This window comes from Pleurodeles waltl, chromosome 5 (genome assembly GCF_031143425.1).
Source record: "Pleurodeles waltl isolate 20211129_DDA chromosome 5, aPleWal1.hap1.20221129, whole genome shotgun sequence".
Lineage (NCBI taxonomy): Eukaryota > Metazoa > Chordata > Amphibia > Caudata > Salamandridae > Pleurodeles > Pleurodeles waltl.
In genome coordinates this window covers 1,864,408,683-1,864,433,845 of record NC_090444.1, presented here as the reverse complement: position 1 = coordinate 1,864,433,845, position 25,163 = coordinate 1,864,408,683, and the positions used below count along the sequence as shown (strand labels likewise).

The following is a 25,163-nucleotide window of genomic DNA, read 5'->3' as shown; positions in this document are numbered from 1 at the left end:
ACAGTCCAGAGGCGTATCCTACAAAGCCCTCACCACCAGAAGACAGCACAGCATATTCACAAGTGGTGGCTAGAGCAGCAGAGTTCCATAACGTGTCTCTACACTCGGAGCCTGTCGAGGATGACTTCCTCTTCAACACCCTCTCTTCCACACATAGCACCTACCAAAGCCTGCCTATGCTCCCAGGAATGCTAAGGCACGCAAAGGACATATTCAAAGAGCCTGTCAAGAGTAGGGCAATAACACCGAGGGTGGAAAAGAAATATAAAGCACCTCCCACAGACCCAGCTTTCATCACCTCACAACTGCCACCAGATTCGGTTGTGGCAGGGGCAGCTCGCAAGAGAGCAAACTCTCACACATCGGGCGATGCACCACCCCCGGATAAGGAGAGCCGCAAGTTCGATGCAGCCGGTAAAAGGGTCGCAGTACAGGCTGCAAACCAGTGGCGCATCGCTAACTCTCAAGCGCTCCTAGCGCGATATGACAGAGCCCACTGGGACGAGATGCAACACCTCATTGAGCATCTACCCACAGAACTACAAAAGAGGGCGAAACAAGTGGTTGAGGAGGGCCAAAACATCTCCAATAACCAGATACGCTCCTCTATGAACGCAGCTGACACAGCGGCAAGAACAATTAACACGGCAGTAACCATACGAAGGCACGCGTGGCTACGAACATCTGGTTTTAAACCAGAGATACAGCAGGTGGTGCTCAATATGCCATTCAATGAGCAACAATTGTTCGGGCCTGAAGTGGACACGGCAATTGAGAAGCTAAAAAAGGACACTGACACTGCAAAAGCCATGGGCGCGCTCTACTCCCCGCAGAGCAGAGGCACTTTCAACACCTTCCGCAAGACAACCTTTAGAGGGGGGTTTCGGGGTCAAGCCACACAAGCCAGTACCTCACATTCAACACCGTCCACCTACCAGGGACAGTACCAACGGGGAGGCTTTCGGGGCCAATACAGAGGAGGACAATTCCCTAGAAGCAGGGGAAAATTTCAAAGCCCCAAAACACCTACAACCAAACAGTGACTCACACGTCACTCATCCCCTCCACACAACACCAGTGGGGGGAAGAATAAGTCCGTATTACCAAGCGTGGGAGAAAATAACAACAGACACTTGGGTCTTAGCAATTATCCAACATGGTTATTGCATAGAATTTCTACAAATCCCTCCAAACATACCACCAAGAACACAGAATATATCAAAACAACATTCGGACCTCCTAGAAATAGAAGTTCAAGCATTACTGCAAAAGAACGCAATAGAACTGGTACCAGATACACAAACAAATACAGGGGTTTACTCACTGTACTTTCTAATACCAAAGAAGGACAAAACACTGAGACCAATCCTAGACCTCAGAACACTAAACACATATATCAAATCAGAACACTTTCACATGGTCACGCTACAGGAAGTGTTACCATTGCTAAAGCAACAAGATTACATGACAACCTTAGATCTCAAAGACGCGTATTTCCACATACCAATACATCCGTCGCACAGAAAATACCTAAGGTTCGTATTCAAAGGAATACATTACCAATTCAAAGTATTGCCGTTCGGTTTAACAACTGCACCAAGAGTCTTCACAAAATGCCTAGCAGTAGTGGCTGCACACATCAGAAGGCAGCAAATACACGTATTCCCGTATCTAGACGACTGGCTAATCAAGACCGACTCACTGACAAGGTGCTCACACCACACAGATCAGGTCATACAAACCCTCTACAAACTCGGTTTCACCATCAACTATGCGAAATCACACATTCTGCCGTGCAAAGTACAACAATACCTAGGAGCGACAATAGACACAACGAGGGGAATAGCCACTCCAAGTCCACAAAGGGTTCAAAATTTCCAAAAGATTATACAACGCATGTATCCAACACAAAAAATACAAGCAAAAATGATATTACAACTCCTAGGCATGATGTCCTCATGCATAGCCATTGTCCCGAACGCAAGACTACACATGAGGCCCTTACAACAATGCCTAGCATCACAATGGTCACAAGCACAGGGTCGCCTTCTAGATCTGGTGTTAATAGACCGCCTAACATACCTCTCGCTTCTATGGTGGAACAATATAAATTTAAACAAAGGGCGGCCTTTCCAAGACCCAGTGCCACAATACGTGATAACAACAGATGCTTCCATGACAGGGTGGGGAGCACACCTCAATCAACACAGCATACAAGGACAATGGGATGTACATCAAAGAAAGCTGCATATAAATCACCTCGAACTACTAGCAGTTTTCCACGCATTAAAAGCATTTCAACCAATCATAACTCACAAATACATTCTTGTCAAAACAGACAACATGACAACAATGTATTATCTAAACAAACAGGGGGGGACACACTCGACACAGCTGTGCCTTCTGGCACAAAAAATATGGCAATGGGCAATTCACAACCACATTCGCCTAATAGCACAGTTTATTCCAGGGATCCAGAATCAACTTGCAGACAATCTCTCTCGAGATCACCAACAAGTCCACGAATGGGAAATTCACCCCCAAATTCTAAACACTTACTTCAAACGTTGGGGAACACCTCAAATAGACTTATTTGCAACAAAGGAGAACGCAAAATGCCAAAACTTCGCATCCAGATACCCACACAGGCAGTCTCAAGGCAATGCCCTATGGATGAACTGGTCAGGGATATTTGCGTACGCTTTTCCCCCTCTCCCTCTCCTTCCATATCTAGTAAACAAATTGAGTCAAAACAAACTCAAACTCATACTGATAGCACCAACATGGGCAAGGCAACCATGGTACACAACACTGCTAGACCTATCAGTAGTACCCCACGTCAAGTTGCCCAACAGGCCAGATCTGTTAACACAACACAAACAACAGATCAGGCATCCAAACCCAGCATCGCTGAATCTAGCAATCTGGCTCCTGAAATCCTAGAATTCGGACACTTAAACCTCACACAAGAATGTATGGAAGTCATAAAGCAAGCTAGAAGACCATCCACTAGACACTGCTATGCAAGCAAATGGAAAAGGTTTGTTTGCTACTGCCATCATAATCAAATTCAACCATTACACGCATCTCCAAAGGATGGTAGTGGGTTACTTACTACACTTACAAAAATCGAACCTGGCCTTCTCTTCCATTAAAATACACCTCGCAGCAATATCTGCATACCTGCAGATTACCCATTCAACTTCACTGTTTAGGATACCGGTCATTAAAGCGTTTATGGAAGGCCTCAAAAGAATTATACCACCAAGGACACCACCTGTTCCTTCATGGAACCTCAACATCGTCTTAACAAGACTCATGGGTCCACCCTTTGAACCTATGCATTCTTGCGAAATACAATTCCTAACCTGGAAAGTTGCATTTCTCATCTCCATCACATCTCTAAGAAGAGTAAGTGAAATTCAGGCGTTTACAATACAAGAACCTTTTATCCAACTACACAAAAATAAAGTAGTCCTAAGGACCAATCCTAAATTTTTGCCAAAGGTTATTTCACCGTTCCGCCTAAATCAAATGGTAGAGCTACCAGTGTTCTTCGCACAGCCAGATTCCATAGCACTACATACATTAGACGTCAAAAGAGCTCTAATGTACTATATCGACAGAACTAAAAACATCAGAAAAACTAAACAACTGTTTATTGCATTTCAAAAACCTCACGCAGGAAACCCAATATCGAAACAGGGTATAGCCAGATGGATAGTTAAGTGCATCCAAATCTGCTACCTTAAAGCAAAAAGACAACTGCCCATTACACCAAGGGCACACTCAACCAGAAAGAAAGGCGCTACCATGGCCTTCCTAGGGAATATTCCAATGCACGAAATATGTAAGGCAGCCACATGGTCTACGCCTCACACATTTACCAAGCACTACTGTGTAGACGTGCTATCCGCACAACAAGCCACAGTAGGTCAAGCCGTACTAAGAACCTTATTTCAGACTACTTCCACTCCTACAGGCTGAGCCACCGCTTTTGGGGAGATAACTGCTTACTAGTCTATGCACAACATGTGTATCTACAGTGACAGATGCCATCGAACTGAAAATGTCACTTACCCAGTGTACATCTGTTCGTGGCATCAGTCGCTGAAGATTCACATGTGCCCACCCACCTCCCCGGGAGCCTGTAGCCGTTTGGAAGTTAGCTTCAACTTTGTACATTTGTAAATATATTAAATCTTAAATAGGTACATACTTATTCACTCCATTGCATGGGCACTATTACTAACAAACAACTCCTACCTCACCCTCTGCGGGGAAAACAATCGAAGATGGAGTCGACGCCCATGCACAATGGAGACAAAGAGGAGGAGTCCCTCGGTCCCGTGACTCGAAAGACTTCTTCGAAGAAAAACAACTTGTAACACTCCGACCCAACACCAGCTGGCGGGCTATGCACAACATGTGAATCTTCAGCGACTGATGCCACGAACAGATGTACACTGGGTAAGTGACATTTTCATTTTCTATATAAAAGCCTATTGGCCTGGAATTGTCTTTGAGTGTGTGTTCCTCATTTATTGCCTGTGCGTGTACAACAAATGCTTAACACTACCCTCTGATAAGCCTACTGCTCGACCACACTACCACAAAATAGAGCATTAGAATTATCTCTTTTTGCCACTATCTTACCTCTAAGGGGAACCCTTGGACTCTGCATGCTATTTCTTACTTTGAAATAGTACATACGGAGCCAACTTCCTACAGCACCTCTACTGAAAACCTACTAGTCTTCTAGTGTGCTGGCTGACTGGTATCGGCTAGCCTGCCACCACATACGCATTCTGACCCCCTGGAGGTGAGAGCTCCTGCTCTGAGGTCAGAAACAATGCCTGCTCTGGCAGTGTTGTAGGACTCCCATCGGAGTATCGAGACTGCTAGATTTTGAGCACCAGGTGTGGGGAACTGAGTCTGAACTCGTACAGTGTGATAGCTGTCAACCTAACCCTTCCAGCTAGCTAGCAATACCTCAACAGTATCAGAGGTAAAAGTGATTTGTGACAGCCTAACGCAGTTCCGCAAGGACGTTGTGGTAGAACAGATCGTACCCCATTCTCTGTTATAAGTGTCTCATACATACAAAGACAAACATAAGCAGCCTTTGGTTCAATAGGTTTTATTGAAGTAACCGTGTTCTATGTAAAAAGGCATGAATTGCGATTATGAGGATAATGAAACACCAAACTGTAGGAAGCTGGCTCTCTATATGGTGCACTAAAATTAAGTGCAGAGAGTCCAGTGGATCCCCAGAGTTTTGCAGAGGCAGAAATAGATCGGTCTAGAGCTTTATTTGTGGCAGTGTGGGCGAGCAGCTAGGCTTATCAAGGAGTCAGTTAAGCATTTGTTGTACTCAGAGGCAGTAAATGAGTCACACCCTCAAAGAACAAATCCAAGACCAAATTAGAAAAATATAATTTGCTTTTATATATATGTTTTAAACCAAAGAACTTTGGTGTTAGGTAAGCAGTGTTTAAATTAAAAATACTTTTAAGTTTCAAAAGTGGACACAGTTCAATTTTCAGAGTATTCAATGTTAACCCATTGGAGTAAAACAAAAATCCAGTTTTGCAGGGAAGTACTCAACTTACAAATCCAATCTTCAGGGTTTCAGGTCAACACCAGGCAAGGTTCAAAGCAGTACCAAGAGTGCAATTGCAGTGGCAGAGGGGTGGTCGGGTGCAGAGTGCCAACACAGCATCAGGCGCCCAACGCAAGTCAGTGGGGGAGATCAGTTTTGGAAGAAGGCTGGGGCCAGGAGGCTGAACAAATAAAACCCACAATGCTAGTCAAAGGGGGAGACAAGATTTGGAAAAAGGTTGCAGGCACGGGCCAGGAGGCTGAATGGAGAAAACCCACAGCTGCCCAGGTAATTTGGGATGTTGAAGGACTCTGGGATACAGTCGGTCCAGCTTCCCAAGGTCCAGGGACTCCAGATGCAGGGGTGTCCTTTGATGTCAGAAAACTGCTTACTGGGCGGTCTCATTCAAGGAAAGTCTTGGGATTGAGACTGCAGGCTTCGAGGCAGAGTACGGCAGGGGTCAAACCATGGTGGACTCGGGCTCAGAATCGCTGGGGAACCTTCACAGGACCGATGGTCCACTTGGACTTGGGCTTTGGATGCAGAGGTGGGTCCAGGTGCAGTTTTGCTGTTCCTCAGGGCCAAGTTCTTTTTCTTTAAAGTTAGTTTCTTCTTAGACAGGTCCGGTGGTCTTGGGGGATCTTGGTCTTTATTGAAGGCAGGCAGTCCTCCCAAGGCGTAGGAGGCTGCTGGACTGCAGGACAGGTTGTCTTTTGGGCACAGGATCGTCGAGGGCTGAAGAAAGGCTGGGGCCAAGTCAGTTGGTGTCTGCAGTCTTCTCTGCTGGTGCCACGCTGTAGTGTCTGGCTAGGTCGTCAGGAATTGTGAGTTCTAGTGTTCGGGGTGCCACCTAAATACTGAATTTAGAGGCATTACAGGGGTGCCAGGTGGTAGCCAATGGGCTTATCACCTTTAGCGTAACAACACCCTTCTAATGACCGCTTCGTTTGGGAAGTGGGCATAACCCTAACCCTATTGACCTAATCCCTTCCACACAAGATGGAGGGATTTGAAAGGTGGTGTCCACTTCAGCTCGTCCACCTTAAGGGTGGGATTGATATGAAGTGGGCACTCCTCCTAATCTGCCTAATTTTCCTGCCAGTCCTGCCACCAAAAATGGAATCAGGAACTGGGGGTCAGCCTTCTCTACCATTTGGAGAAGCCTGGGTCACATTTCAAAGGCGGCAAGGCCTTTGAAGCTCCCTGCCCTGGAATGTCCATCCTGTCTGGACAAGGTGTTATCACCTCTGCCCAGAGCAGGCCTTTGTTCTGAGCCATTGAAAGCGTTGGCTTCCACTTCAGAACACTGTCTAAGGTGTCTTTACTGGTTTGCACCAGTCAGTGCCCACACTAGGAGTTGGTAGATTTTCAGAGGGCAGTTCTAAGGAGCCCTCTGAGTGCATGTATTAATAAATTCATCACTGAATTCATCTAATACTAGGTGTTTGATACCAAACATCCCTTTCTTCAGGGAAGCCATCATGTAGCTGTATTGCAGGTACACAGTGCACTTTCAGTTGAAATTGTGCCATAAACCAGGCAGAAAGGGGGAGGGGGGGGAACAACCATGTCGACAGGAAGGAAGATTAGCTATAGCCTCTTGTGTGACCAGCCTGAGGTGAACATGAAATGGAATGCCTCCATCTTGTGTGTAGTGGAATTAGGAATTCTGGGACAGGGTGATCCCCACTCCCCAGAGGAAGTGGTCATCTAGGGGGGTGTAGTGACCCCATGGTACGTAGCCCAGTGGCTACTACCCTTCACTCCCCTTAACGCCCCTCAATTGAGTATTTAGGGTACCCCCTGACACCAGGAAAGTATATCAAGTCTGGGATTGAGATTGAGATTAGGTCAAGACTTGAACACTGGGAACTGAGGAAGACAGAAGATGGACGGAGGAGAGTGAGAACAGAAGACCTGCATCACAGATGGGCACAAACCCCCACCCCCAAGGCTTCTTGCACTTTGAGCATAGCTGGGCCGACTTTGCTAAGAGCTGGACACACTTCCCAAAACCCTTGGAACACTGCACAGCACTTCAACAACTGGGAAGATTTATCTTGTAGCAGAGAAGCTGCTTCCCTGCATCTGCAGGCACTGTTTGCAAAGTGCGGTTCGATGGCATCTGTCGCTGTAGATACGCATGTTCTGCAATAGCTCGCCATCTGGTGTTGGGCCGGAGTGTTACAAGTTGTTTTTCTTCGAAGAAGTCTTTCGAGTCACGGGACCGAGTGACTCCTCCTTTTGTCTCCATTGCGCATGGGCGTCGACTCCATCTTCGATTGTTTTTTTTCCGCCATCGGGTTCGGACGTGTTCCTGTCGCTCCGAGTTTCGGAACGGTAAATTAGCTAATTTCGGAAGATTTTCGTCGGTATTGTTGCGTTCGGGATCGGCGTACTTAGATTCCACACCGCATCGAAGATCGAAGAGCTCCGGTGCCCTTCGGGGTAGTTTTTCGATCCTCCGTCGGGGCCTGGTCGGCCCGACCGCGTGCTGAAGAACGCCGATGGAACGGACCCCGTTCCGTTTCTGCCCCAAATGCCACAATAAGTACCCTTACACAGACCAACACTTGGTCTGCAACCTGTGCCTGTCACCTGAGCACAGCGAAGACACCTGCGAGGCCTGTCGTGCGTTCCGGTCCCGAAAAACACTCCGAGACCGTCGAGCCAGAAGACTTCAGATGGCGTCCGCACCGACAGCCCAACGGGAGTTCGAGGAACAGGAAGAAGAAGGTACCTTCTCGATCCAAGACTCAGACTCCGAAGGATTCGACGATACACAAACCGTGAGTAAGACGTCGAAATCCACTCAGAAGAACATTTACAAGGCCCAGGGGACGCCACTGCCACCAGGCCATGGCTCGACCCATAAATTCGGTGACCGCCCGTCGGCACCGAAAAAGGCCCAAACAGTGCCGAGATCGTCCGACTCCGGTCGAGACACCGGCACGCAGCCTTCTCGGGACCGAGAAAGTGCTGGAGACAAGCCTCGACACCGAGATGCCGGTGCCGACACGGCTCGACGCCGAGACAGCGGCACCGAAACAGATCGACGCCGAGAGGTTTCGGCCCCGAAAAAGAAAAGAGTCACCTCGGAGCCGAAAAAACACGCAGACAGGGTTTCGATGCCGAAACAAACTGCAAGCGACCCAGCTTCAGGCTCTTATACAGAAGAGCACTCGCTAACCTCCCAAATGCAGAAGCATAGGTTTGAGGAAGAGCTGCAAGCAACTGATGTGGACCATACGCAAAAGCGTATCTTCATACAGCAGGGGACAGGAAAAATAAGCACCCTTCCCCCCATTAGGAGAAAGAGAAGGTTGGAGTTCCAGACGGAACAAACACCACAACCAAAAGTGGTGAAAAGAGTTACCCCACCACCCTCTCCTCCGCCTGTGATTAACGTCTCACCAGCACAAACTCCATCACACTCCCCAGCTCACACCACCATGAGCCAGGGTGACCAAGATCAGGACGCATGGGACCTATACGACGCCCCAGTGTCAGATAACAGTCCGGAGGCATACCCTACAAAGCCATCTCCACCAGAAGACAGCACCGCGTATTCTCAAGTGGTGGCTAGAGCAGCACAATTTCACAACGTAAGCCTCCACTCAGAACAGGTCGAGGATGATTTCTTATTCAACACCCTCTCCTCCACCCATAGCTCCTACCAAAGCCTGCCTATGCTCCCTGGTATGCTCCGGCACGCAAAAGACATCTTTAAGGAGCCGGTCAAAAGTAGGGCAATCACACCAAGGGTGGAAAAAAAGTATAAGGCGCCTCCTACAGACCCGGCTTTCATCACTACACAGCTGCCACCAGACTCTGTCGTTGTAGGAGCAGCTAGGAAAAGGGCCAACTCTCACACATCTGGAGATGCACCACCCCCAGATAAAGAAAGCCGCAAGTTCGATGCAGCTGGTAAAAGAGTCGCAGCACAAGCTGCAAACCAGTGGCGGATCGCGAACTCACAGGCACTACTTGCGCGCTATGACAGAGCCCACTGGGACGAGATGCAACATCTCATTGAACATCTGCCCAAGGACTTACAAAATAGGGCAAAACAAGTGGTTGAGGAGGGACAGACCATTTCCAACAACCAGATCCGCTCCTCCATGGACGCTGCAGATACAGCTGCACGGACAATTAATACATCTGTAACTATCAGAAGGCATGCATGGCTCCGAACGTCTGGATTTAAACCAGAGATTCAACAAGCAGTTCTCAATATGCCTTTTAATGAAAAAGAACTGTTCGGTCCAGAAGTGGACACAGCGATTGAGAAACTCAAAAAAGATACGGACACTGCCAAAGCCATGGGCGCACTCTACTCCCCGCAGAGCAGAGGGAATTACAGCACATTCCGTAAAACGCCCTTTCGAGGGGGGTTTCGAGGTCAAAGCACACAAGCCAGCACCTCACAAGCCACACCGTCCAGTTACCAGGGACAGTATAGAGGAGGTTTTCGGGGACAATATAGAGGAGGGCAATTCCCTAGAAATAGAGGAAGATTTCAAAGCCCCAAAGCCCCTACTACTAAACAGTGACTCACAGGTCACTCACCCCCTCCACACAACACCAGTGGGGGGAAGAATAGGTCATTATTACAAAGCATGGGAGGAAATCACTACAGACACTTGGGTTCTAGCAATTATCCAACATGGTTATTGCATAGAATTTCTACAATTCCCTCCAAACATACCACCAAAAGCACAAAATTTAACAACACACCATTCCAATCTCCTGGAGATAGAAGTGCAGGCACTATTGCAAAAGAATGCAATCGAATTAGTGCCAAACACACAAATAAACACAGGAGTTTACTCACTGTACTTTCTGATACCAAAGAAGGACAAAACACTGAGACCAATCCTAGACCTCAGAGTAGTGAACACTTTCATCAAATCAGACCACTTCCACATGGTCACACTACAAGAAGTATTGCCATTGCTAAAACTGCACGACTACATGGCAACTTTAGACCTCAAGGATGCTTATTTCCATATACCAATACACCCATCGCACAGGAAATACCTAAGGTTTGTATTCAAAGGAATACATTACCAATTCAAGGTACTGCCTTTCGGATTAACAACCGCACCAAGAGTCTTTACCAAATGTCTAGCGGTAGTCGCAGCACACATAAGAAGGCAGCAAATACATGTGTTCCCATATCTAGACGACTGGCTAATCAAGGCCCATTCGTTAATAGAGTGCTCAAATCACACAAATCATATCATACAAACCCTCTTCAAACTAGGGTTCACCGTCAATTTCACAAAATCCAAAATTCTGCCACGCAAGGTACAACAATACCTGGGAGCCATAATAGACACATCAAAAGGATAAGCCACTCCAAGTCCACAAAGAATTCAAAATTTCAACACCATCATACAACGCATGTATCCAACACAAAAGATACAGGCAAAGATGGTATTACAACTCCTAGGCATGATGTCATCATGCATAGCCATTGTCCCAAACGCAAGACTGCACATGAGGCCCTTACAACAATGCCTAGCATCACAGTGGTCTCAAGCACAGGGTCACCTTCTAGATCTGGTGTTAATAGACCGCCAAACTTACCTCTCGCTTCTGTGGTGGAACAACATAAATTTAAACAAGGGGCGGCCTTTCCAAGACCCAGTGCCACAATACGTAATAACAACAGATGCTTCCATGACAGGGTGGGGAGCACACCTCGATCAACACAGCATACAAGGACAATGGAACGTACATCAAACAAAACTGCATATCAATCACCTAGAACTTCTAGCAGTTTTTCAAGCACTAAAAGCTTTCCAACCAATAATAGTTCACAAATACATTCTCGTCAAAACAGACAACATGACAACAATGTATTATCTAAACAAGCAGGGGGGGACGCACTCCACGCAGTTAAGCCTGCTAGCACAAAAAATTTGGCATTGGGCAATTCACAACCAAATTCGCCTAATTGCACAGTTTATACCAGGGATACAAAATCAACTCGCAGACAATCTCTCTCGAGATCACCAACAGGTCCACGAATGGGAAATTCACCCCCAAATTCTGAACACTTATTTCAAACTCTGGGGAACACCTCAGATAGACTTGTTTGCGACAAGGGAGAACGCAAAATGCCAAAACTTCGCATCCAGATACCCACACAAACAATCCCAAGGCAATGCCCTATGGATGAACTGGTCAGGGATATTTGCTTACGCTTTTCCTCCTCTCCCTCTCCTTCCTTACCTGGTAAACAAACTCAGTCAAAGCAAACTCAAACTCATATTGATAGCACCAACTTGGGCAAGGCAACCCTGGTACACAACGCTGCTAGACCTATCAGTGGTACCCTGCATCAAATTGCCCAACAGGCCAGATCTGTTGACACAGCACAACCAAAAGATCTGACACCCAGATCCAGCATCTCTGAATCTAGCAATCTGGCTCCTGAAATCCTAGAATTCGGGCACTTACAACTTACCCAAGAATGTATGGAAGTCATAAAACAAGCAAGAAGGCCATCCACCAGGCACTGCTATGCAAGTAAATGGAAGAGGTTTGTTTGCTACTGCCATATTAATCAAATACAACCATTACACACAACTCCAGAACATGTAGTGGGTTACTTGCTTCACTTACAAAAATCTAACCTAGCTTTCTCTTCCATTAAGATTCACCTTGCAGCAATATCTGCATACCTGCAGACTACCTATTCAACTTCCCTATATAAAATACCAGTCATTAAAGCATTCATGGAGGGCCTTAGGAGAATTATACCACCAAGAACACTACCTGTTCCTTCATGGAACCTAAATGTTGTCCTAACTAGACTTATGGGTCCACCTTTTTAACCCATGCACTCCTGCGACATACAGTTCCTAACCTGGAAGGTGGCATTTCTCATCGCCATTACTTCCCTGAGAAGAGTAAGCGAGATTCAGGCGTTTACTATACAGGAACCTTTTATACAACTACACAAAAATAAAGTCGTCCTAAGGACCAATCCTAAATTTTTGCCAAAGGTTATTTCACCGTTCCATCTAAATCAAACAGTGGAACTTCCAGTGTTCTTTCCACAGCCAGATACCGTAGCTGAAAGGGCACTACATACATTAGATGTCAAAAGAGCATTGATGTATTACATTGACAGAACAAAAAACATCAGAAAGACTAAACAACTCTTTATTGCATTTCAAAAACCTCATGCAGGAAACCCAATTTCAAAACAAGGTATAGCCAGATGGATAGTTAAATGCATCCAAATCTGCTACCTTAAAGCTAAACGACAGCTGCCCATTACACCAAGGGCACACTCAACCAGAAAGAAAGGTGCTACCATGGCCTTTCTAGGAAACATCCCAATGCAAGAAATATGTAAGGCAGCCACATGGTCTACGCCTCACACATTCACCAAGCACTACTGTGTAGACGTGTTATCCGCACAACAAGCCACAGTAGGTCAAGCCGTATTAAGGACATTATTTCAAACTACTTCCACTCCTACAGGCTGATCCACCGCTTTTGGGGAAATAACTGCTTACTAGTCTATGCAGAACATGCGTATCTACAGCGACAGATGCCATCGAACTGAAAATGTCACTTACCCAGTGTACATCTGTTTGTGGCATCAGTCGCAGTAGATTCGCATGTGCCCACCCGCCTCCCCGGGAGCCTGTAGCAGTTTGGAAGTTACCTTCAATTATTTATATATGTATCATCTCAACCTTAAATAGGTGCATACTTAGTCACTCCATTGCATGGGCACTATTACTACAATTCAACTCCTACCTCCCCCTCTGCGGGGAAAAACAATCGAAGATGGAGTCGACGCCCATGCGCAATGGAGACAAAAGGAGGAGTCACTCGGTCCCGTGACTCGAAAGACTTCTTCGAAGAAAAACAACTTGTAACACTCCGGCCCAACACCAGATGGCGAGCTATTGCAGAACATGCGAATCTACTGCGACTGATGCCACGAACAGATGTACACTGGGTAAGTGACATTTTCATTACTGTGTCCTGTTGGACATCATGCTCTCCGAGGGAACAACGAGCCAGGAGAAGTATGTTTGGTGCCCAGGAGGTTAGCCCCGCCACTTTACCAAAGTCCTGGGACACTGATACCTCCTGGAGGCTTCCCTGCCCCTTTACCTGGGGTACTGGCCCCTTTGCAGCAACCAAGGCTTGTTGATGGTCCAATCCGGATTCCAACAGCACCAAAGCAGACCTACCGTCGATGGTCGCCAGGATCCTCAATGCCATTAAGGAGAGTGACCCCACTGTCCCATTTCCCCTCTACACCAGGTCACCTACACCCAAAGCAAGTCTCTGACCTCAAGACCCAACGCCTTAAAGCACCCTTGCACCTGAGCCCCACAGCTGGAGTCAGAGGGAGGTGAAGGTGCCCACGGAGACCTGAGACCCTCCGAGCTGAGCCCACCCATAGGTTTGGCCAGACTAGTACCCCAGTTGCCACCTGTAGCCTCTTTCTACAAGAAGCGAGAAACGCGAGGATCTACAGCTGTGCTAGCTGATGCCTCAAAGCCCCTCTGCACACTAGCCCCACAGCCCAAGTTCAAGTGGACTGACGCTGTCCCTGTGAGCCCAAGACCTGAGCTCCCTTTGGTTTCAGCCGGGCTGGTCACCCAGTCCCCACTTGCAGCCTGTTCTTCCCCAGGACTGTTTCCCATTAAAGTGAATGGGGCACCTGACGCTGTAACGCACCCTGATGCCCCAGTGCTCCCCGAAGTGAATTCTTGGTGCTACCTCGGACCTTGCTCTATACTCCTCTTCACTCCCGAAGATTAGTCCTATAAGTCATTGCTAAGCACCCGAATGCAATGTATGTTTATTCCCCATAGGATAACATTACCACTTGAAACCACAGTGTAAATTCATTTTATTGTGACCTAAAAGTTGATATCTTAAAAAGTACTTACCCGTTTACTGGGATTTTAGTGTCTACATTAACATAAAAATCTGTGTTATTTTTATAAATTGATATTGGATTTCTTTGTTGAGTGTGTATCTTGCTTAAAGGCTCTGTGTGTGCAATAATGCTTAACGTTTGCCCACACTCCCACAAAAGAGAGCTTTTAAGGTTATTTTAACCATTCTTCCAATAAGGGTCGCCCTGGACTCTCTGCATAGTGTCCCCTTACATTGGTGGACTACATAGATAGCCAGTTTCCTACAGTGTGGCATTGAAGGGTCTTTATAGCCAGCTAATGTGCCTCTGGTCGATAGCCATCTTGTTTAGTAATTGAACAGTTCTCAATCAGAAATGGACCATTAGGTCCCCGGATGCTAAGGACAGTACTTTAGGAATTGTTCTTCTGTATAGAGAACTGTTCCTTCAGCACGTTGAAGGAGAGAAGCTGACCAGCTTGGAATAGGTCGCCTACGGTTGTAATGTTTACGTCGAGCAATTATTTAACGTCACCAGTGATAACGTGTTCCAGGTGTTTTTGTGAGACCAATCATCGGGATTCCTGGGGCTTACAGAGAACAGTACATTTCTAGTGTAACACCTCAGCGCCGTGTGAAACAGGTGACGTTACCCTTATCCAGGTACAGCACTTGGTAGTAAAAGCCATGCATTTCCTCAAGGTGTAATAGTCGCCCACAGGCACAGTTCTCTTCCCACAGAAAGCCTGCAAGCCATCGGCAAGACCTTTAAAGTTTGACCGCCATGTAATAATGTGCATAGTTGGAAGCATCCAAGCCCCTGGACTCCACTGGCAGGCTTTGCTTGGCCAGTCATGAGACTGCTTTAATATGCTGAGGCTCGTTCCTCCTTTATGAAATGAAACATTATTAGGGAAGAAAGGTACTGGTCTGTAACTACATTTGTCCATTGTTGATATCTTTTCTAGATTCGTGTGAAACCCTCTTCCCTCGTATACAAATTAGGCTTTATCTACATTCCTTCCATGTACGTGCTTTGGAAATCTGAGCTACAGAGACCTGCAGGGCAAGTGGAGGTTTACGCACATCTGTTTTATTAACTGTGCTACAAACTAGGCGGTTTAGCTATAGCACTGTTGTATTAAGTATGTGCTTTTGTGGTGCTCTGTAGGGAATCAAAATCATTAACATTTATAAAGCGCGCTACTCACCCGTGCGGGTCTCAAGGCGCTAGGGGAAAAAGGGGGGGTTATCGCTGCTCGAACAGCCAGGTCTTTAGGAGTCTCCGGAAAGCGGAGTGGTCCTGAGGCTGGTGGGGAGGGAGTTCCAGGTCTTGGCCGCCAGGAAGGAGAAAGATCTCCCACCCGCCGTGGAGCGGCAGATGCGAGGGACAGCAGCGAGTGCGAGGCCAGAGGAGCGGAGGAGGCGGGTGGGGACGTAGAAGCTGAGGCGTCTGTTGAGGTATTCCGGTCCCTTGTCGTGGAGGGCTTTGTGTGTGTGGGTGAGAAGTCGGAAGGTGATCCTTTTGCTGGTGTCTCAGGTGTGCGGAGATGTGGCTGCTGCGGGGTATGTCGAGGATGAGGCGGGCCGAGGCGTTTTGAATGCGTTGCAGGCGATTTTGGAGTTTGGCTGTGGTCCCGGCGTAGAGGGTGTTGCCGTAGTCCAGGCGGCTCGTGACGAGGGCGTGGGTCACGGTTTTTCTGGTGTCGGCGGGGATCCAGCGGAAGATCTTGCGGAGCATGCGGAGGGTGAGGAAGCAGGCGGAGGACACGGCGTTGACTTGCTTGGTCATGGTGAGAAGAGGGTCCAAGATGAAGCCGAGGTTGCGGGCGTGGTCTGTGGGGGTCGGTGCGGTGCCGAGGGCTGTGGGCCACCAGGAGTCGTCCCAGGCGGACGGGGTGTTGCCGAGGATGAGGACTTCCATTTTTTCAGAGTTCAGCTTTAGGCGGCTGAGCCTCATCCAATCTGCGACGTCCTTCATACCCTCTTGTAGGTTGGTCTTGTCCTAAGAAGTAATAATAACTGAAGCCTGTGAAATCTACGAAGGAAATCCATGTCTAAGACCGCAGTTAAAGATAAGTAACTTTCTTTATTTTGATTGAATGAAAGGCTCGAGCTCCACAGAGGCTCTCACTGACTCATGATGGCCTTCAACGGGCGGCAAGCTTCTACAGCCTCTCCGTCACTCTCTGTGGACTTTACAGAGTCAGTCTTCCTCCATCAGGCGTACATTCACTTGTTGCTCGTGCTCACCTGTGGCTTCCCAGCAAGGTATTCCACATGATCTAATCTGTAAAAGAAGCACAGCACTTGTGAATACTAAGCATTAAATCTAAGCTCGATATTAGACGGTTTAGTTAAGTTATAGTGCGAGCGTCCATGGCTAGGTCTAGAGGTGGGTTCAGAAGAGAGTTGGTGCTCCTGCATAGAGAGAGTGTGCTGTAACAAGAGAAACAGAGAATCAGTATGGTGTGAGTAACTTGCACTTTATATTGCATTTTGCCTAGTGTTAAATTCAATTAAACAAGTAATTCTTCGCAAGGCTAGGAAGCAAATGCATTGCACGCTAACATGGGTTGCAGTTCAGTTTTGCATGTGCTCACTGCTGCCGTCTTGCCTTCTAGAGGACACCCTGCTGCAGTCTCAAGATTTGGCCTCCTCCATAAGGCTGCTAAAGGAAGAGCATTTCAACACCGGCCTGGAGCTGGTGCGCAGGATACAGGAGAGACTTGCGGCTATTCTGCAGCACTCCACTCAGGTGCGTGCACTCATCTGTTCCACCTTGCGCGTGGGTGTTTGAGGGTTGGGTTGGGGGGGTGGTTTGTGGGTTGGGGGGATGGTTTGTGGGTTGGGGGGGGGGTTTGTGGGTTGGGGGGGGGGGGGTTTGTGGGTTGGGGGTCGGATGGTGGACACTTCAATGACTGGCAGGGTTGCCATAAAGAGATGAGTTGTCTTTTGTAAGAGAGACAGCTACACAGAATGTCAGAGAAGATGTGAAGCATTGTCTCTTCTAGGGGTATTCATTACACATATTTTGAGAAGTTTTTACTTTTGGGGTCTCTGTATACAAATCAGCCCTGTTGTTACTCTCCAGTATTGTGTTTAGTTTAAGTGAATGATGTTTTGATGAAGTTAGGGTGTCTAACTCCCCCAGGCCACGTGATTGGATATACACAGAAGCTGAGCACACAGGTGATCTTTTGCTCCAAGTTACCCCATCTTCATTTTAATGGTAACCTGCAGTGAGGATGAGTAAAGGAAACTTTGTGGTTATCAGCGTAGGAGGCATCCTTCCTCCAGGAGAGACTTGTAACAGATCAGTAAGGTAAGTCGGGGAAATTCCTCGACTTGCCTAAATTCGAAAAGTAGCCTATTGCATTCACAGAAAGACAAGATTTCTTTCTAATATATGTTGTAGATGTTTGCAAGTTTAATTGCAAGTAACATTTAGAGATAGTCATATTAAAGGATCTGAAATGGCCATGACACCCAAGTTAAAAAAAAAGTTGAAAGTTTTTCTCTTGTGTGTAGTGTTCCAGGATCCTGTTTATCAGTGGAGATATTAATTTCTCAGTTATATCAGTAAATGTCTTGTGATGAAGAAAGCTTGTTCCACTCATCTCTCCTTGCATGAGAGACCCATTCAAACCCACAATATTTCTAAAAAAGATTGTAGGAAAGTGCCCTCTTTCCTGGCATAGTTACCCTCATTTTCTGCCTGTTGTCAGTGTGTTTGACTGTCTACTGGGATCCTGCTAACCAGGACCCCAGTGGTTATGCTCTCTCCCTTCTCACTTGGTAACTGTACCTTTTTCTTCCCACAGTTGGCATACTGGTGCCCCCATGTAAGTCCCTAATATATGTGTAGGAAACTGCCCTGGTGTGTGTGGGTACCTAAGGTACTTACACATTATTCCAGGTATCCCCTCTTTGTGAAGTGTAGGCAGTGTCTAGAAGCCAGGCTCGCTAGAGGTAGCTGTGGATCAGCAGCCAAGGTTTATCTAGGAGACATGCAAAGCTCATGCAATACCACTATAGAGACACAGCACTCGCACACATGAAAGAAAACACTCAGTTGTAAAAAAATAAAGGTACTTTATGTTCGGTGGCATGTGTAGCTGCAGATACACATGCTGTGCATAGTCCGCCGTCTGGTGTTGGGTCAGAGTGTTACAAGTTGTTTTTCTTCGAAGAAGTCTTTTCGAGTCACGAGACCGAGGGACTCCTCCTACTTTGGTTCCATTGCGCATGGGCGTCGACTCCATGTTAGATTGTTTTTTTTCCGCCATCGGGTTCGGACGTGTTCCTTTTCGCTCCGTGTTTCGGGTCGGAAAGTTAGTCAGAATCAACAGAAAAATCGTCGGTATTGTTTCGTTCGGTATCGGGTTCGATTAGAATCGACACCGAATCTTGAAGAGCTCCGGTAGCCCTTAAGGGTAATTTCGATCCCCCGTCGGGGCCTAGTCGGCCCGACCGCGTGCAAGATCGAGACTGATGGAACGGACCCCGTTCCGATTCTGTCCTAAATGCCACAGTAAATATCCCTATACAGACCAACATTTGGTCTGTAACTTGTGCCTGTCACCCGAGCACAAAGAAGAAACGTGTGAGGCCTGTCGAGCGTTTCAGTCAAGAAAAACGCTCCGAGACCGAAGAGCCAGAAGGTTACAGATGGCGTCCACGCCGCCAGGACATCAACGGTTCGAGGAAGAGGGTGAAGAAGAAACATTCTCCATCCACGAATCGGATTCCAAAGAATTCGACGTCAAAGAAACCGTGAGTAAGACGTCGAAACAAGCATCACACAGAAAAACAGACAAGGCCCAGGGGACGCCACTGCCGACAGGCCATGGCTCAACCCATAAAGTAGGTGACCGTCCATCGGCACCGAAAAAGGGCGAGCTGGTGCCGAGATCGTCCGACTCAGGTCGAGACACAGGCACGCAGCAATCTCGGGACCGAGAAACTGCCGCAGAAAAGGGTCGACACCGAGGCAGCGGCACCGAAGCTGCTCGGCACAGAGATAGCGGCACCGAAGATGGTCGACGCCAAGAAGGTTCGACACCGAAAAAGAGGAAAATCTCTTCGGAGCCGAAAACAACAAAAGACACGGTTTTGGTGCCAAAACGCCCAGCAACCGAACCGAAAGCCAGTTCCTACTCAGAGGAACACTCACTGTCCTCCCAACTTCAAAAACACAGATTTGAGGAGGAATTGCAAACAACAGCTGTAGATCACACGCAAAAGCGGATCTTTATACAAAGTGGTACAGGGAAGATCAGCACCCTTCCCCCAATCAGAAGAAAAAGGAAACTAGATTTCCAACAACAAGAAAAAACACCACAAGCAAAAGTGGTGAAGAAGGTAACTCCACCACCCTCTCCACCACCGGCAACTCATATATCACCGGCACAGACTCCGTCACAATCACCAGCTCATACCACCATAAGCCAAGATGACCAGGACGCATGGGATCTTTATGACGCCCCAGTATCGGACAATAGCCCTGAGTCGTACCCCACTAAGCCCTCACCACCTGAGGACAGTACAGCGTATGCTCAGGTGGTAGCTAGGGCAGCAGAGTTTCGTAACGTATCGCTACATTCAGAGCCTATCGAGGATGACTTCCTTTTAAACACCCTGTCCTCCACTCATAGCAATTATCAAAGCCTTCCTATGCTCCCGGGAATGCTAAGGCACGCTAAACAAATCTTTAAGGAGCCAGTTAAAAGCAGAGCGATAACCCCAAGGGTGGAGAAGAAATACAAGGCACCACCCACAGACCCTGCTTTTATTACATCACAACTGACACCAGATTCAGTTGTCGTAGGAGCAGCTCGTAAAAGAGCCAACTCGCACACATCAGGCGACGCACCACCTCCTGACAAGGAGAGCCGAAAGTTTGATGCAGCCGGGAAAAGGGTTGCAGTGCAAGCTGCAAATCAATGGCGCATCGCCAACTCGCAGGCACTCCTAGCGCGATATGACAGAGCCCATTGGGACGAGATGCAGCATCTCATCGAGCACCTCCCCAAAGAATTCCAACAAAGGGCAAAACAAGTGGTTGAAGAGGGACAAAACATATCCAACAACCAAATCCGTTCTTCTATGGATGCAGCAGATACAGCTGCAAGAACTATAACTACTGCTGTAACGATAAGGAGGCACGCATGGCTGCGTACATCCGGTTTCAAACCTGAGATACAACAGGCAGTGCTCAATATGCCGTTCAATGAACAACAATTGTTTGGACCAGAAGTGGACACTGCAATTGAAAAATTAAAGAAAGACACTGACACAGCTAAAGCCATGGGCGCACTCTATTCCCCGCAGGGCAGAGGCACATTTGGCACATTTCGCAAAACTACTTTCAGAGGAGGGTTTCGAGGTCAAGCCACACAAGCCAGCACCTCACAAACAACACCGTCTACCTACCAGGGACAGTATCAAAGGGGCGGCTTTCGGGGCCAATACAGAGGGGGCCAATTCCCAAGAAAGCGGGGAAAATTTCAAGGGCCCAAAACCCCTCAAAACAAGCAGTGACTCACAAGTCACTCAACCCCTTCACACAACACCAGTGGGGGGAAGACTAAGCCAGTTCTACAATTCTTGGGAGGAGATAACAACAGACCCTTGGGTCTTAGCAATTATCCAACATGGTTATTGCATAGAATTTCTCCAACTCCCTCCGAACGTCCCACCGAAAACACACAAGATGTCCAAACAGCATATAGACCTTCTAGGACTAGAAGTTCAAGCATTACTGCAAAAAGACGCAATAGAATTAGTACCAAAAACACAAAAGAACACAGGAGTTTACTCACTGTACTTTCTAATACCGAAAAAGGACAAAAGTCTGAGACCAATATTGGATCTCAGAACACTAAACACCTACATCAAATCAGACCACTTTCACATGGTCACGTTACAAGACGTAATACCACTACTGAAACAGCAAGACTACATGACAACGTTAGATCTAAAAGACGCGTATTTCCATATACTGATACATCCCTCGCACAGGAAATACCTAAGGTTCGTATTCGAAGGAATACATTACCAATTCAAAGTGTTGCCATTCGGAATAACGACAGCACCAAGAGTCTTTACGAAATGTCTAGCAGTAGTAGCTGCACATATCAGGAGGCAGCAAATACACGTGTTCCCGTACCTAGACGATTGGTTAATCAAAACCAACTTGCTAACAAGGTGTTTACACCACACAGATTATGTTATACAAACCCTTTACAAACTGGGTTTCTCCATCAACTATGCAAAGTCACACCTTTTGCCGTGTCAAACACAGCAATACTTAGGAGCGACAATCAACACAACAAAAGGGATAGCCACTCCAAGTCCACAAAGGGTTCAAAATTTTCACAAGGTAATACAAGCTATGTATCCAACACAAAAGATACACGCAAAGATGGTCTTAAAACTCCTAGGCATGATGTCCTCATGCATAGCCATTGTCCCAAACGCAAGATTGCACATGCGGCCCTTACAACAGTGCCTAGCATCACAATGGTCACATGCACAGGGTCACCTTCTAGATCTGGTGTTGATAGACCGCCAAACATACATCTCGCTTCTATGGTGGAACAGTACAAATTTAAACAAAGGGCGGCCTTTCCAAGACCCAGTGCCACAATACGTGATAACAACAGATGCTTCCATGACAGGGTGGGGAGCACACCTCAATCAACACAGCATCCAAGGACAATGGGACGTACATCAAAGAAACTTTCATATAAATCACCTAGAATTGTTAGCAGTATTTCTAGCGTTGAAAGCATTCCAACCAATGATAACCCACCAATACATTCTTGTCAAAACAGACAACATGACGACAATGTATTATTTAAACAAACAGGGGGGAACACACTCGACACAGTTGTGTCTCCTCACACAAAAAAATATGGCATTGGGCAATTCACAACCACATTCGCCTAATAGCACAGTTTATTCCAGGGATCCAGAACCAGCTAGCAGACAATCTCTCTCGGGATCACCAACAGGTCCACGAATGGGAAATTCACCCCCAAATCCTGAACACTTACGGTACTTCCAAATGTGGGGAACACCTCAAATAGATCTATTTGCAACAAAAGAAAACGCAAAATGCCAAAACTTCGCATCCAGGTACCCACACCAGCAATCTCAAGGCAATGCTCTATGGATGAATTGGTCAGGGATATTTGCATACGCTTTTCCCCCTCTCCCTCTCCTTCCATATCTAGTAAACAGATTGAGTCAAAACAAACTCAAACTCATTCTAATAGCACCAACATGGGCAAGACAACCTTGTTATACAACACTACTAGACCTGTCAGTAGTACCTCATGTCAAACTACCCAACAGGCCAGATCTGTTAACACAACACAAGCAACAAATCAGGCATCCAAACCCCGCATCGCTGAATCTAGCAATTTGGCTCCTGAAATCCTAGAATTTGGACACTTAAACCTCACACAGGAGTGTATGGAGGTCATAAGACAAGCTAGAAGGCCATCCACTAGACACTGCTATGCAAGTAAATGGAAAAGATTTGTTTGCTACTGCCATAATAATCAAATTCAACCATTGCATGCATCTCCAAAAGATGTTGTAGGGTATTTACTACATTTGCAAAAGTCAAATCTAGCTTTCTCTTCCATAAAGATACATCTCGCAGCAATATCTGCATACCTGCAAATTACTCATTCAACTTCCCTATTTAGAATACCTGTCATTAAAGCATTTATGGAAGGCCTAAAAAGAATTATACCACCAAGGACACCACCTGTTCCTTCATGGAACCTCAATATTGTCTTAACAAGACTCATGGGTCCACCTTTCGAACCCATGCACTCTTGCGAAATGCAATATCTAACGTGGAAAGTTGCATTTCTCATTGCCATTACATCTCTGAGAAGAGTAAGTGAAATTCAGGCATTTACTATACAAGAACCATTTATTCAAATACACAAAAATAAGGTAGTTCTATCTCACCGTTCCACTTAAATCAAACAGTAGAATTGCCAGTGTTCTTTCCACAGCCAGACTCAATAGCTGAAAGAGCACTACATACATTAGACATTAAAAGAGCACTAATGTACTACATTGACAGAACAAAACTAATTAGGAAAACAAAACAACTATTTATTGCATTTCAAAAACCTCATACAGGAAATCCAATATCAAAACAAGGTATAGCTAGATGGATAGTTAGGTGCATCCAAACCTGCTATCTTAAAGCAAAGAGACAGCTGCCTATTACACCAAAGGCACACTCAACCAGAAAGAAAGGTGCTACCATGGCCTTTCTAGGAAATATTCCAATGAACGAAATATGTAAGGCAGCAACATGGTCTACGCCTCACACATTTACTAAGCACTACTGTGTAGACGTGCTATCTGCACAACAAGCCACAGTAGGTCAAGCTGTACTAAGAACTTTATTTCAAACTACTTCCACTCCTACAGGCTGAACCACCGCTTTTGGGGAGGGAGATAACTGCTTACTAGTCTATGCACAGCATGTGTATCTGCAGCTACACAGGCCACCGAACGGAAAATGTCACTTACCCAGTGTACATCTGTTCGTGGCATTAGTCGCTGCAGATTCACATGCGCCCACCCGCCTCCCCGGGAGCCTGTAGCCGTTTGGAAGTAATCTTCAACATTTGTACATTTGTAAATATATTACTTTAACCTTCATTTTGTACATACTTATTCATTCCATTGCATGGGCACTATTACTAACATACACAACTCCTACCTCACCCTCTGCGGGGAAAACAATCTAACATGGAGTCGACGCCCATGCGCAATGGAACCAAAGTAGGAGGAGTCCCTCGGTCTCGTGACTCGAAAAGACTTCTTCGAAGAAAAACAACTTGTAACACTCCGACCCAACACCAGACGGCGGACTATGCACAGCATGTGAATCTGCAGCGACTAATGCCACGAACAGATGTACACTGGGTAAGTGACATTTTCCTTTTGCCACAGATTATCACAAATCACTAGACAGGTGTCCCACCCTTACGAGGTAGTACACTAAATATATACTCTAGCAATCAGAAATAGGCATAGAAAAGGTTAGAAAACAGTAATAACCAATAGTGACCATAGGGGGAGCACAAACATATACTTAAAAATGGTATGCGAACAAGGTAACCCCACCTAGGTAAGTAAAATGTGTAGAGGGACCTTGGGTTATTAGAAAACCTCAAATGTAAGTACCACAGTACCCCCCCAGTGACCAGGAATACAGGAGTAAAACACAGGATTTTGCCCCAAGCAACGCAAAAGGAGGAAAAGAGGAAAGGAAGGCCCAGACAAGACTGCAAGAAACCAGCGGTGGATTCCTGAAGAAGAGGACCTGTGAAGGGAGGGGACCAAGTCCAAGAGTCACAGTGGTGTCCAGGAGGAGAGGGGCTACTACCCACCCAGCTGTGGATGCAGGAGTTGGTCGACAGAGAGCAAGAACAGGTCAGCACTGCAGCCCTGGAGCCGTGAAGTTACAGATGGATACAGAAGATGTCCCACATTGAAAGGAAGATGGCAGACGGGTGTCAGTGCAGGATTTCCACCAACAAGCCTTGGCCAAGGCAAATTTGTGGTTAGTGGAAAAGAGGTGCTGTCGGGGACCAGCAAGGCCCAGGAGGACTCAGCC

The 25,163-nt window shown here is 46.7% G+C and overlaps 1 protein-coding gene across 1 annotated transcript in view; it reads left to right on the top strand.

Moving 5' to 3' along the window:
• The window catches only part of CUL9 (cullin 9), a 576,404-nt gene that overhangs the window by 536,573 nt on the left and 14,668 nt on the right, over positions 1 to 25,163 (top strand). The window contains exon 40 of the mRNA XM_069236395.1: positions 17,128 to 17,261. Within this exon, the coding sequence (XP_069092496.1) occupies positions 17,128 to 17,261 (134 nt within the window). The remainder of the gene's footprint in view (positions 1 to 17,127; positions 17,262 to 25,163) is intronic.